The sequence below is a fragment of the Anastrepha ludens genome, chromosome 2 (genome assembly GCF_028408465.1).
Source record: "Anastrepha ludens isolate Willacy chromosome 2, idAnaLude1.1, whole genome shotgun sequence".
Classification (NCBI taxonomy): Eukaryota; Metazoa; Arthropoda; class Insecta; order Diptera; family Tephritidae; genus Anastrepha; species Anastrepha ludens.
Window position 1 is genome coordinate 27,628,636 of NC_071498.1, and position 14,892 is coordinate 27,643,527.

The following is a 14,892-nucleotide window of genomic DNA, read 5'->3' on the forward strand; positions in this document are numbered from 1 at the left end:
TTAGGACATTTGCCATTTCAACGTCAGGTGCTGAAAATTAAGAAAAACATAATTTTAATGATGTCCAAGGAACCGTAAGTAATTATAATCAAGAATTTAATAATAAATTTCTGTCAAGGGAACGGATGTTTTCAACTTATGAACTATAGTAGCGCATGATAGCAATAGAGTATCAATTAGGATTATTTTCCAAAATTGATATAATGGAAGAATGGAACTACATATGTTTTGCATTTTCAAATCTGTGCAAGAAAGAGCAATGAAACACGCGCAACAGACTTTAGAAGGCTTGATAGCTTTTACAACAAAAGAAATCTATGCATAAGCAAAGTGTTTTATTGAAGTGTCAGACTCGCATGACGCCCTCTTTTGCTTTTGACAAAAAGAAACAATTGTTAAGTTTCTTGCAAGGTGCATTCGTTAAAGGTGGCGGCATCAAAGACAATGTTCTGTACGTTTGATTGTCAAAGCAAAGTATTGTGAAACTAGAAAACAAATAACGAATTCGCCTTGTTTCGTTCTGAGCTGACAGCCACGTGAACACGGCGAAAGAAAAAAAACAAAATGAGCTGATTTACCAATACCACCTTTAATAGATTCTCCTTGGTTTATTGTCAACGCCATCTGAAAACTAACCCAGTTCAAAACTTCAAAATATTAAAAAACAAATATGTTGAAAAATAAATGCCAAAGCAATTAAAATAAATATCCACTTGTTTTACAACGTATATAAAAAACGATTGGGTTAATTTTAAAGAGAAACGTAAACAAACTTTTCGAAAACATTTTTTGTAATATATTTTTATTTTCTTTTTAAAAAAGTGTTATTGAATTTTACAGTGCTCTCATAAGAAGTACTACAAAGCCACATTGGAAAAAAGTTGATCCATTGAAGTCCTTGTGTCCCATTATGAAAGTAAGTAATTGGTGTGCGTCTTGATGTTGCTCCACAAACAGTGAGACCTACAGCCAGTTCCGAATAGCGGAGGTTTACTATTGACTGCCGATGGCCGATCTTCTCCTTCTTAATTGGCGCGATAACCGCTTACGCGATTTTGGCCGAGATTAACAAAGCGCGCCAGTCGTTTCTTTCTCGTGCTAACCGGCGCCAATTGGACACTCTAAGTGAAGCCAAGTCCCTCTCCACCTGATCTTTCCAACGCAGAGGAGGCCGCCCTCTTCCTCTGCTACCACCAGCTGGTACCGCATCGAATACTTTCAAAGCCGGAGCGTTTGTATCCATTCGGACGACATGACCCAGCCAACGAAGCCGCTGGATCTTTATTCGCTGCGCTATGTCTATGTCGTCGTAAAGCTCATACAGCTCATCGTTCCATCGTCTACGATATTCGCCGTTGCCAACGTGCAAAGGTCCAAAAATCTTACGCAGAATCTTTCTCTCGAACACTCCAAGCGTCGCTTCATCGGATGTTGTCATCGTCCAAGCTTCTGCGCCATACGTTAGGACGGGCATGATGAGAGTCTTGTAGAGTGTTAGTTTTGTTCGACGAGAGAGAACTTTACTGCTCAATTGCCTACTTAGTCCAAAGTAGCACTTGTTGGCAAGAGAGATTCTACGTTGGATTTCAAGGCTGACATTGTTATCGGTGTTAATGCTGGTTCCTAAATACACGAAGTCTTTTACAACCTCAAAATTATAACTGTCAACAGTGACGTGGGTGCCGATACGCGAGTGCGCCGACTGTTTGTTTGAAGACAGGAGGTACTTCGTTTTGTCCTCGTTCACCACCAAACCCATTCGCTTTGCCTCTTTATCCAGTTTGGAGAAGGCAGAACTAACAGCGCGGTTGTTAAGGCCGATGATGTCAATATCATCGGCGTACGCCAGCAATTGTACGCTCTTATAAAAAATTGTGCCTGAGCGATTAAGTTCTGCGGCTCGTACGATGCTCTCCAACATCAGGTTAAAGAAGTCACACGACAGCGAGTCACCCTGTCTGAAACCTCGTTTGGTATCAAATGGCTCGGAGAGGTCCTTCCCAATTCTGACGGCGCTGCTGGTGTTGAGCAACGTCATCTTACATAGCCGTATTAGTTTTGCGGGGATACCAAATTCAGACATCGCGGCATACAGGTAACTCCTTTCCGTACTGTCGAATGCAGCTTTGAAGTCGACGAAAAGATGGTGTGTGTCGATTCTCCTTTCATGGGTCTTTTCCAAGATTTGGCGTATTGTGAATATTTGGTCGATGGTAGACTTTCCAGGTCTGAAGCCACACTGATAAGGTCCAATCAGTTGGTTGACGGTGGGCTTCAGCCTTTCACACAATACGCTCGCTAGAACCTTATAGGCGATATTTAGAAGACTAATCCCGCGGTAATTGGCACAAATTGCAGGATCGCCCTTCTTATGGATTGGGCAGAGCACACTTAAATTCCAATCGGCAGGCATGCTTTCATCCGACCATATTCTGCATAGGAGCTGATGCATGCACCTTACCAGCTCCTCGCCGCCATGTTTGAATAGCTCAGCCGGCAGTCCGTCGGCGCCCGCGGCTTTGTTGTTCTTTAGCCGTGATATTGCTTTTCTCACCTCGTCATGGTCGGGTAACGGAACGACAATTCTGTCGTCAACGATTGGGGATCTGCACATTCTCTATGACATGCGCAGCTGTCACCGTTTAACAGGTTCGAGAAGTGTCCCCTCCATAATTTAAGATTGCTCTGTACGTCAGTCACCAGATCGCCGTCTTTGTTCTTACAGGAAAACGCCCCGCTCTTAAAACCTCCTGTAAGCCGCCGAACTTTCTGGTAAAATTTTCGGGCGTTGTTCCTATTGGCCAGCATCGCAAGCTCCTCGCACTCACGTATTTCGGCCTCTCGTTTCTTCTGTCGGATAATACGTCTCTCTTCCTTTTTCAGCTCTCTGTAGCGATCCCACATGGCTCGCGTTGCGCCCGATCGCAGCGTGGCTCTATAGGCGGCATCCTTTCTTTCGGCGGCAGCATGACATTCCTCGTCGTACCAATTGTTTTTTCGGGCTCGTCGGAATCCGATTTCTTCTTCGGCGGCGGTACGTAGGGAACGAGAAATGTTGCTCTATTGCTCGCGCATGCCGGTTTGTTGGGCAGTGCTCTCCGAGAGCCGGAGTGAGAGTCGAGTGGCGAATCTTCTGGCTGTCTGTTGTGATTGCAGCTTTTCGATGTCGAACATTCTTTGCGTAGGTAGATGTACGTTTTTTGCTGCACAGAGGCGTGTGCGCAGCTTGGCTGCACCAAGGTAATGATCCGAGTCGATGTTGGATCCTCGGATCGTACGTACATCTAATACACTAGAAGCGTGTCTTCCATCTATCACAACATGATCGATCTGGTTTCGTGTTTTTCGATCAGGAGACAGCCAGGTAGCTTGGTGTATCTTTTTATGCTGGAATCTGGTGCTGCAGACTACCATGTTTCGGGCCCCGGCGAAGTCGATCAGCCTCTGTCCGTTACCGGATGTTTCGTTGTGCAGGCTGAATTTTCCGACTGTGGGACCAAAAATTCCCTCCTTGCCCACCCTGGCGTTGAAGTCGCCAAGCACGATTTTTATGTCGTGGCGGGGGCAGCGCTCATAGGAACGTTCCAAGCGCTCATAGAAGGAATCTTTGGTCGCATCGTCCTTCTCTTCCGTCGGGGCGTGGGCGCAAATTAGCGATATGTTGAAAAATCTGGCTTTGATGCGGATTGTTGCGAGACGCTCGTCCACCGGAGTGAACGACAGTACTTGGCGACGAAGTCTCTCTCCCACAACAAATCCGACACCGAATTTGCGCTCCTTTACATGGCAGCTGTAGTAGACGTCGCAAGGTCCTATGGTTTTCTTACCTTGCCCCGTCCATCGCATCTCTTGGATGGCAGTGATGTCAGCTTTTACTCTCACGAGGACATCAACCAGCCGGGCAGAGGCACCTTCCCCATTAAGGGACCGGACATTCCAGGTGCATGCCCTCAAATCATATTCCTTATTTCGTTTGCAGGGGTCGTCATCAGTAAAGGCAGTTCTCATCCGAGGCTTGTTAATTCTTTTCATTGGGGGGGGATTTTTAAGTGGCGGGTCCCAAACCCAGCGCACAACCAGCTATCCTGGAATGCTTCGCCTTCTCACGTTAGCTCACTCCCGAACGGGTGTTCGGAAGCTACCCAGAGGATACGTGGGCTAATCCCGGCCGTTGTGAGCTGCTTGAACCATATGTAGAAGAATCGTCCTGGCCACTCCCAAGTGAATGGCGATCAGTAACTTTCCCCACTTGCGTGGACTTCTACACATGGAACCATCCTCCGATGGCCGATCGCCATTAGATAAAAACTTTATAACATTATGGTGTATCCTGCGCGAAGATTTGAACCTATGTGCTTCCAAATAGTAGTTGCGCGCCAACCATTCTCTTAAAAAAGAATTTTAACCCCGAAGCGAGCCGAAAATTTTGGCGATTATGGAGAAGAGCTGACTCTAAGTAAAACGGGACATAAGTAAGGAAGAAGAGAAACCCCTTTACATTCCCATGGCAGCCAGTGCTACGTTACTGGTAGGACTCGGGTCTTTTCCCGACCAAGGGCTGCCGCCCCAGTAAACTAGCCCTGTCTAGTGAACCGTTTATCAGAAACCCCCTTGAAAGGGAACCGCATTGAGTTGTCAATCACACCTTATTTAATATATCTTGGTTCCACCTTTTTGGATACAAACATTTCTGAAGTTTCATAACTTGCGCAAGTCATAAGCAATGCTACCTCCTTAGTAGTACTAACATCTAAATAATTGTATTGCGAGTCTCTAAAACTTTTAGTGAGTAGTAGCAAAAGGATTACGATATTCGATATTGATTTTCTTATTCAACCATTCATTCATGGACCATGAATTGTAATTATTTATTTTTTTCTCTAAGATGTTAAAATTTGTTTGCCCTATTAATAATACATTGTTGCGCCTTCTGAATTCGCCGTGTCGTGGGAGCTCATGAATAAACATGCAAAAGGAAGGGGAATTACTTGTTTGTGAAGAGGAAAAGTACGCGAAAGCAATAAAAATAAACACAATAAATTATACGCACACACACACACGCTTCCTTGCCACGGCGTCTTCCACATAAAAACGCAAAAAACTGCATTTGAAGACAACTTAACACACGTTTCCACGACAGTCGGTTCTACGTTACCGAAACGACCCGGATTTATATCCGGCCAAGGACTGTCACTCCAGCAGCATTCCCCGTTGTAAGTATGGGGAATGTTTATGCTGCTACAACAACAACAACAACAACAACTTAACACACGGCACTCCGTTTTCATTAGTTTGTTTAGTTTTAATCTCACAAATCACAATATTACAAAGCCATTTCACATGCAATTTCTCCTACTTTTGTTTGTTTTACAGTGGCTCACAGCTTATTTCGTGTGGCTGTATGTTAAGCTAAAGAATTGTAAAATTATTTTTATTTGATTTACTTTAAAAAAAATTTAAATGCACAATCAAAGATAAATTATTTCTAATTACAAACATGTATAAATGCATTCAAATTTTTTCTGCTTTAGTAGAATATTTACAACAAAAACAGAATACTAGGTAAATTGACGTCACAGCTTATTTCGTGTGTTTACTTTTACCGTTATTGGCGCCAGTAAACCGGTTAGCAATTATAGGAAATTTGTTTTGCATAGTATATTAGATTATATCCTTATTTAGTTTACACATTGAAAGGAGTCGGTTGTCCAGCTTAATTTAAAAATACCGTGATGGGTCGCCGTACGTCGATTGAAAGGCGCGAATTAGTGATTACGCATTACAAAAATGGAAAGTCGCAGAAAAAAATTGCTGAAATTGTAAATTTAAGTACTTCCACAGTACAGTACATTATTCAACGCTTTTCTCGTGAAAAAAGAGTGGTTGACGAAGGACGCCAAGCTCCAAACAAAATTTTTACAGAAGCTGATGAAAGGTGGATATTAAGAAAAATTAAGAAAGACCCACGAATTAGTGCGCCAGCTTTGACAAAAGAGGTTGAAAAAGTACTTGGTAAGTCATGTAATCCTGAAAAAATAAGAAGAATTCTGCGCAAAGCCGATTTCCATGGTCGTACAGCTCGAAACAAACCGTTTGTTAATGAGCGTAACAGAAGATTAAGGGTGGAGTTTGCCGAAAACCATGTTAATAAAGACCAAATATTTTGGAATGACGTTATTTTCGCCGACGAAAGCAAATTCAACCTCTTTGGTTCCGATGGAAAGTCTTTCGTTTGGCGTAAGCCCAACGCGGAGCTGGACCCGAAAAATCTGCGTGGTACAGTAAAACACGGTGGGGGTCATGTAATGGTTTGGGGCTGCATGTCAACAGCTGGTGTCGGAAACTTGGTTTTTATCGTCGAAATTATGGATAAAACAGTTTATTTGAATTTATTAAAAAATAATTTACTACAAAGTGCTGAAAAATTAGGCATTCGGGACAGGTTCAGGTTCTATCAGGACAATGATCCGAAGCATAAGTCGGAATTTGTGCAACGGTGGCTTATATGGAATTGCCCTCATGTGGTAAAAACGCCAGCACAATCACCTGATCTCAATGTAATTGAGAATTTATGGAATATTCTGGATCAAAAAATTAGAAAACATAACATAAGCAACAAACAAGATCTAAAAACAGCATTGCAAGTGGAGTGGGAGAAAATATCTCCTGAATACACTGGAAAACTTGTTAGCTCCATGCAATCCCGGTTAAAAGATGTATTAAAACAAAAAGGCTACCCTACAAAATATTAGATTAGTAAAAACTTAATAAATTTAAAAAAAAAATTATGTTTTTTCTAGTTTGGTTGAGCACACGAAATAAGGTGTGACGTGGATTTACTTATAATTTTGATTTTGCTGTAAACATATTACTTAAGAAGAAATAATTTAAGTTTATTTATGTATGTTTGTAACAAGAAATAGTTTATCTTTGAATGTACGTTTAAGTTTTTTTTCTAAATAAAGTTTATACAAAAATATTAAACTTTTTTATTTTGATAAACGGGCACACGAAATAAGCTGTGAGCCACTGTATATTGGAAAGGGACCTGCCGTTAGACTTGTCAAAATCGACAAAAATTAAGTAACTGTTTTGGGAAGACGCCGTCTATAGTACTCATTTCGCGTTGGCTGTACCCATGCTCTTTAACAGACCGTTATTCGGCTCTGAGCGAATTTGACAGAATCAGCTGATGTGCTGACGTCACTTGGGATGTGTTTAACAAACTTAAGCTTGTGTTAGTAATACACGAAAAAATCAACCAATCACTGTTTATTACCGTCTGACCAACGACTGATTGGAGAAGTGTGTGAAATGGTTGTGTAAATTTGTGGTTAAAATTGTGTTAGTGATAAACGAAAAAATGAACACTGTTTTTGCTCAAGTTATTTTGATGCTATCTGAACAACCATGGTGGGGAGATTTCAAAGGCGAGCTACTTGGCAAATTTGACATAATCAGCTGATGGGCTGACATCACTTGTCACGAAGCTGTTTGTTTACGAAAAAATTAAGATTGTGTTAGTGATATAAGAAAAATATGAACCGATGACACTTCGTTGCCGTCTGAACAACGACTTATTGAACGAGTTAATGAATATGTTGAAATAATAGTGCAGAATTCCCGATAAGAATTAGCGCATACCAAGGCGCTTTGAACATTGAAATATCGCAATAAAAGAAAGTAGTGCACCGCCGACGGGAAGTTGTAGCTAAAAACGAACGACTTTTAGACCTTTCACTATATGCAAATACAAATCAGCTGGTTTACCGATACCACTTTTAATAGATTCGCCAAGGCGAAGGCAAAGATTTGTTCATAAGTCGCCAGGTAATTGAGACTGAATTCCTGACAAATAAGGAACTTCGTTTTCACAATTATATTTGGCGAATTACGTTTTTCGAAGAGTAATTGGAAAGTGAATTAAGAATGAGAAGCAAATTTCGGAGCGTGGGAACATAGCATAACTGTAATTTAGGCTTGACTATTCACGACTTGCAAGTTGCCTACGACAGAAAATATCGATATACGAGTATTTGAACAGTCGACTAAAGTATCGTGGACTCGACATTGCTAGGTGTCAAATTAAAAGAAAAAATGCTTAACGTAAAATTTTCTACATATGAAGTAGCCAATTTAGAGTGTGGAATAAAATATATCTGAATCAGGCGTACAAATTCTTTTTTCGACATTTTCTTATATGACCAACACAATCTCAGATTTTGCTGACCTCTGTTGTAAACAAATCGCTTTCATATCCCATATTGCGTCAGAAAATCAGATGGTCTCCTCAAGTTAGAGGAGAGCGCATTAGCGATGTTGGCTACATCTTTGCACTTCTGTGGTGGTAACGGACCAACCCACTCGGCCACGGCGGCCGTATTTGATGCATTTTTTTATAATGAGCCACTTGCTCGTACTTGGAACACGTTACCTCACTAAAACAACTTTACTACACTTTGGTAGTTTAATAATATTTCGGTCAGTAACAGACCAAGTACATATTCATATTTACGGTGTATACAATTTTCTTCACAAATAACATTTTTTCATTTAGTAGAATTACTGCTTCAGAAACCAAACGAATTTTATACATCGTTAAGGAACAAGATTTTTAATGTAGCATACACTGCAGAGTACAGTTTACCAAATTAACAAATGCTAAAAGAAAGGTATTTGGGTAGAGCAGTATCGCTAAACCATATTACACGAATTTCAACTACATATACATATAGTTACTTAATGAGGTAATATTAAAAACTAAAACATTGCGATTAATTGAGAGTCCCCCGGCAGCCTTGTGCTCCGCACAAGCAAGGAATTTTCTCGTCCTCTAATGGAAATTTATAATCGTAAGTTATCTCTTCGTTTACTCCTATCTGTTGTTTGGAATAAATCACAATCTTCTTTTCAGACTCTATAGTTATGACCTTAGCATAGCAGTTGGGCTGTAAAAAAAAACGAATTAATTCCATTAACAAGAAAGTATCATACATACAAATACTTACGTTACAACTGTGATTAATAAAGCGAGCTAAATTACCACACTTTGTGGCATCAATAATTGTTTCCATATCAATCCTAAATAAATATGAGCTGCCGATTCCTATTGCCTCGTACTTAGTCTCCCGCAAATCAGCAACTATAGGACGTATCATTTGTCCAACGTATTCTATAACCATTTCATCGGCCGCAATTGGTTCCATCGCAAACAAACCCCAATCATGGATGGCCGACTTGGCGAACTTAAGTTGTTTCTTTCGGAATTTCAATTGATTAAACTTTAACAATTCAGACTCTCCAATTGAGCCAAACGCTGTAAGCAAACGTCTTTGATTTGATCGTGCTTCACGTGAAATTCCTTGCATTTTAGATATCAACTTATTATGCGATTGCAATAATTGATCGTCGAGACGATCAATGCTTAAAGCATTATCTGCACTAGATTTCGCATGATGGTATTTATGTTTAGCCTTCTCTCTAATATCTAATTTATAGTAACCTTCTGTGCGAGCACATCCAGTTTTATGTCGCTTAAGTTCATCTTCTCTTTTTCGTTTTTTTGCCGGAGGCGGGATCAATGAACGATCAGTCACACAATGATCCACCCAATGAGTATTATTCAACCAAAATCTGTGAAATAAAAATAAATATTTACATGCCATGCTCTAGTCATAATATGCATCAAGTTAAATACCCATAAGTGTCTTCTTGGAGATGAATCTCATAACTTTTTCGAATATAGTCGATGTCTTCAATGTCAATTCCTTTGGTAAGAAATTCATAAAGTACCATTAACTCATCGGTGGCATCACGGACTTTAAAGAGCTCCAAAGGAATAAATTTAGACTGTGACGCCAACTTTTGCACTAAAACTTCTTTAGGGAGTGACTTCTTTTCGGCAATAAGCGTATATGATTTTTGTTTTGAGCCATTCTTTCTTCGAACTCTTGTAGAGTCCTTTCGCGGACGCCCAGGCCCAGGCCTTGTATTTTGCCGCTGGACTATCTGTTCTTCCGAAATAAAAAGTTCTGTGTTACTTTGTGAAGAAGTAAGAGTTACATAACCACCGTGGTCATGAGCCAAGTTTTGTTGTTTTTCGGTAGCATTCTCTCCGTTGGAGTAAATATGAGTTGGTTCTAGGTTATGGCCCATCGATGTATCAGCATGTGGCGGTAATGAATAGCAATGCTCTAGAGCCACTTGACTAGCCTGACTTGCTTGACTTGAGCCACCATCAGACGATGGCGACATTTTCACATCTTCGCTATATTCTTGTTTTGTTGACAACTTTTCATAATGCAGCTTAGTACTTCTTTCTCTGTCAAATCCATTCGATAATTTAAGTTCCTGATCGTTGCATACTTCACCCAATTTCGAGGCTGTATTTTGTGAAGGAACAGAAACAGTAATCGATTGTGTTTTTCGTTTTATTCCCTGCTTTTCTTCATATTTTACGTCATCCTTATCTTTGCTGGAGGCAATGGCAAAAGTTATATCTCTCTTTACCTCGCTCTTCTCGTTTTTCTGGACAAGCAAATTGGTACTATCTTCTGTCCTTTCTGCAGTTAATGTAGATTTTTGGATATCCGATACATTTTTTATAGTATGACTTTCAGCTTGATTCGATAGCATTGAAAAATCATTTGAGGTATATGGATTCCGTCTTCCGTCTCCTGCACTCTCCTTTTCATTTTGAGTTTCGCGCTGTTTAAGGGCTTGCTCCTCGAGAAATTCGCGTTCTATTTGAGCCATATACTCAGTATTACGGCGACGTCGTTCTTGATATTCCCGCTCTTCCTCCGAGTCACTATATATGCGGTCATACTCAAAATTAGATATGTTTTTAGCTAATTTTGCGGCATCCTTGTCTTGAACTGATTCGCGTGTGAATGTTGTACAACCTTCATTTTCAGTGGTGACACTTAAATTATCACTTTCAAGTTTATTGCCCTTTTCCTCACTTTCCCCTTCAACCGTTATAGTACTGTCTTTGCTAATGTCTTCTAAATCGGCCGTCATGGAAAAGTCTTCATGTACTTTGGGCTGTTTTACATATCCTACAGTATTGCTTTCTCCTTTCCTATTTCGATAGCTGTTTTGTTCCTCATCACTATCTGAATAAATATAGTTTTTCAAGCCTGTAGACTTTTTTAACTTTTTACTTTCCTCTTTCCAAGAACTAATTTCTGGCGCTCTTTGTTTCATTAGTACGTTACACTTTCCATTCTCACGTGCAGAATCATTTTCAGAACACGAACCGAAGTCGTCCTCAGATAAGGCGCTTTCATCGCTTGACTGCCCCTCTTCACTACTCTCCTCAGACGTTGAAGACGAAAAACTAGAGGAGCTGGCTTTTCGAACAGAATTCGACAAAAGTTCTGAAACGGTAACAATCTTTTCACTTTTATTACGAAGCGTGTTGATGCCTGAAGTAGCATCATCCTTTTCCGAATCAGAACCTTGAACCATTTCATCTTGATCACTTAAATGCTTTTCATAATCATCCTTAGCCTGAGGAATGGAATCTTTTCGAATACGACGAAATGATGGCAATTTCGGAATCGACGCTCGAAGACCAAGGCTAGTAAATGAACACAAATCAGATATATCGCACTGATTATTAATTATCTGGTTTATATCTGGTGCTTTATCAGTCCGTCCCGCTATTGATTTGGTAAACTTATCATCTACCACTGAATTTCTTTCTTTATGACGACTTTTTTGCATTTGGTCATCCCACCAAGACTCGAAATTTTTATAAGCTGTGTTTTCAATCATTTTCTTGTTGAAATCACGTTTAAGTATCTGCTTTAATTCATTGCTCACACGCTCCACCACTGCATCTATTTGTTTCTTGAAAGGATCATTTTGATGGTAGGCATAATTTGAATATATTCTATAATTATCATTGGCATATGTTTGAGTACAATGACCGAACTCCTCATTATATGAACCGTAAGTCATACTTCCAAAACCCGGCATGTAAGTTGAATGCATATACGCCGGGTTAGGAAAATGATGTGATGTAGAAGTATCGGTATGAAGTAAAGGGTAAGCCAAATTCTGTTTATAATACCCGTTTTCATGATTAGAGTAGTAGGATGTAAAATTTGATCTTACAACTGGTTCCGCCGAAGTAGAATTTTTTCCTAAGATAGCACTTGGTGGAGGCGGTTTTTCGCGGCGTTGGGCACCATCGTGAGACGAAAGGCTTGATAAAGACATCCGGTCTTCTTCTTTGTTCGTTCGAATTGGACTTGACGATTCTTTTTTTAGGAGAATTTCGTCATCACTTGAAGAAATATCACTAGCATCGTTTTGCTCATATATACACGACTTTTTTGTATTTCTTTTAACATGTGCGGATGTTTTATTTTTAGTTTTTTCTTTAGTCTCTGAACTTACTTCATTATTATCATGCTTTACTTTGGAGTTTTCAACCTCTGACTCACTACTATCAATTTGAAGAAATGGTGGAGCATTTCCGAACGATTTTCGTTTAAACATCATTTCTATTCGAGTATCCAAGTCGACGTTTCCTGACTCATTTATATCACTTTTATCTATCGATATAGAATCTTCTTTTGTTGCACAGACAGGTGATTGAGATAGTTTGTTTATTTTTTGCGATTCTACGTATTTTTCAGGAGTGGACTGTCCTGGAGGCAGGGGTTCTGGGTCGTCCCAATTTGGTGTTCTATCCGGGGGAGGAGGGGGCGGAATTTCGACCGATGGCGGTGCTGGAGTTTGCGGAACATTCCAGTTTTTTTGTACGATCCAAGAATTTTGAGATGACTCGGTATTATACCCATATGAAGAATATCTGTAAGTTTGCTCGGATGTAATGTTAATTGATGACCCTAAAGACTGCACAGATTGGTGTGGAATCGAAGATTCATGATGGTGCAAATAATATGTATCAGGAGGAGGTAAATTTGAAATGTAATTATCCTGCAAATCATATTGTCTTGCTGATTGTGTTGGAAATCTTTTATGACATTTATTTTTTTCCCGATCTTTTTCTGATCTTGTGACACTTTTTTTGCGGTAATCGCGTTCGCTGGATGTATCACGGTCTCGACGTCTGTCTACGTCACGTTCTCGGTGTCGTAATTTATTGTAATCTCTATCACGTTCTCGATCTCGACGACCACCACGCTCTCTACTTCTTTCTTTAAGGTGATCTTGGTCAAATTCCTGTCTACTATATTGTTTTATACGCTCCGGTCTTACAGACGAATATTTGTGTTCCTTAATTCTGGAATCACGATGTTGATATTCACTCCCCGTATATCTCCTGTACATGTGAGCATCATTTTTCAAAAAATCCCGATCTTTTCGGAAAGTTTGATATACGTGTAACGCGGCAGCATTAAAACCATCTTCAGATTGGTATACACGCTGAGAATCTGGAGTTTCATGTGTCGAAGTATTTTGAAGCATTCCACTACTTGGTTGAGATGTAAATATATTATTACCTGGAATACCTACGTTAGAAACTTGCTTTGATTTTCCTGACGCAAGGTTTTCTATTGTTTGTTTACATATTCTTCCAAACGGATCGTGAAAGACGCTTAGCACCTAGAAGAAATAAATTAGTTTTAACGGCAACGGAATTTGCGTTGGTAGTACCTTGCCCATAACAGATTTTTGGTTGTATTTTTCAATACATAACCGGGCGGCTTTTGAATTTTCAAACACGATGCGTGCAACACCAAGGTGTTTATTAGTTGACGGATGGTGATATATTAAGAGCTCATCGTAGAGACCACATTTACTTAGCATCCCTCCCAAAAATTGCCGATCTATATTGTCATTCAAATTTGTTACAGTAATTTCGATTAACGGAGGTTGTCCAACGTAATTTTGGTCGATCTTCAAACTAAAAGATAGCAATTTATTAGAATTACATTAAAATAAACTAATATATTTATTTTTACCGTGGAACGATGAGGATCATGGGGTCTACCGGCTTTGCACGCATGCGAACTATTGGGTTTCGCGGGTCCCTTGGTAGTACAGAAGAATACGCTTGATCTGCTGCCACCACACCATCGTAACGATATATTTTGCTAGCACCTTTTATCAACGCTGGGTCCGAGAGCAATTTAAAATTTCTTTGACCTTTGGGAACTGCATTTAAAATAGTTCCAGTGGTTTTTATGTCAAAGCTCCCTTGTTCTTTATTGCTTCCGCTGCTCGTGGCACAGTTTAAAGTATTGCCATCCATAAGGCTATGCATTATTTTGCGCAAAGCCAGTAATCAGAGACTTTCCAATATACAATTTTCCACAGCTCAGATATGTACGTGATTATTTTAGCTCATCCATAAGCTGCAGGACTGTGCCAATAGCAATCTGCTACTAGAAGATAAAAATTACTTCAAAAATAAATCTAAATTGTGGTCTTCAGCATTCAGCCCAAATTTTCTCAAACTTTCGACACAAATATGAGGTAAACCACTTTATTCACTATAAATTAGATACAATCAGAGAAGGCAGTCTACAAAATCGATAATTTACCACCATCTCCATGCACTTAAAACCCTTCAGAATAATATGGGTTTTCATATCGACCAATGACATTACGTTTGAGGAGAAGTGGCAAGTTTTTATTGGATAAACTTTTATTTGTAAAAATTTGTAAGTAAGAAAAACGGTTGATCGCAAAGTAAAATTAAATACGAATTAAAATTTGCGAATTTAGCCAAAGTTTTAAATTTAATTAATAATGTTGAATAAAATTGGGAGTGCAAGTAAATATATTTTAAATAAAATTTATGAAGTTTATTTGAAGTTATATGTTTCATAGGAATCGGCCAATGATGTAGAGGTATGTATCTCTGAGCCACATCCTTCAGTCACCGTTGCTGCATATTCCGGAATACAA

The 14,892-nt window shown here is 39.7% G+C and overlaps 1 protein-coding gene and 1 long non-coding RNA gene across 3 annotated transcripts; one reads left to right on the plus strand and one right to left on the minus strand.

Moving 5' to 3' along the window:
- Positions 1-8,041: 8,041 nt before the first annotated feature.
- Positions 8,042-9,015, plus strand: LOC128866805 (uncharacterized). 2 transcript variants are annotated; one of them, XR_008454958.1, is made up of 3 exons: positions 8,042-8,481; positions 8,558-8,852; positions 8,915-9,015. It is a non-coding gene; the product is annotated as an uncharacterized LOC128866805 (long non-coding RNA). The 2 variants fall into 2 exon arrangements; XR_008454959.1 differs by having other exon boundaries at positions 8,561-8,852.
- Positions 8,570-14,466, minus strand: LOC128866797 (histone-lysine N-methyltransferase SETD1). Its single transcript, XM_054107786.1, has 5 exons — positions 13,944-14,466; positions 13,636-13,885; positions 9,698-13,584; positions 9,009-9,633; positions 8,570-8,948 (listed from the first exon to the last, which is right to left on the minus strand). The coding sequence occupies exons 1-5, from the start codon at positions 14,243-14,245 to the stop codon at positions 8,775-8,777; spliced, it is 5,238 nt and encodes a 1,745-aa protein (XP_053963761.1). The 5' UTR covers positions 14,246-14,466; the 3' UTR covers positions 8,570-8,774.
- Between the last annotated feature and the right edge of the window lie 426 nt (positions 14,467-14,892).

Coding starts and splice junctions, on each gene's coding strand:
- LOC128866797 (XM_054107786.1), bottom strand. CDS start 14,245: ATGCATAGCCTTATGGATGGCAATACTTTAAACTGTGCCACGAGCAGC. Junction 13,886..13,943: donor ATGATCCTCATCGTTCCACG/GTAAAAATAAAT, acceptor GCTATCTTTTAG/TTTGAAGATCGACCAAAATT. Junction 8,949..9,008: donor TTATTAATCACAGTTGTAAC/GTAAGTATTTGT, acceptor TTTTTTTTACAG/CCCAACTGCTATGCTAAGGT.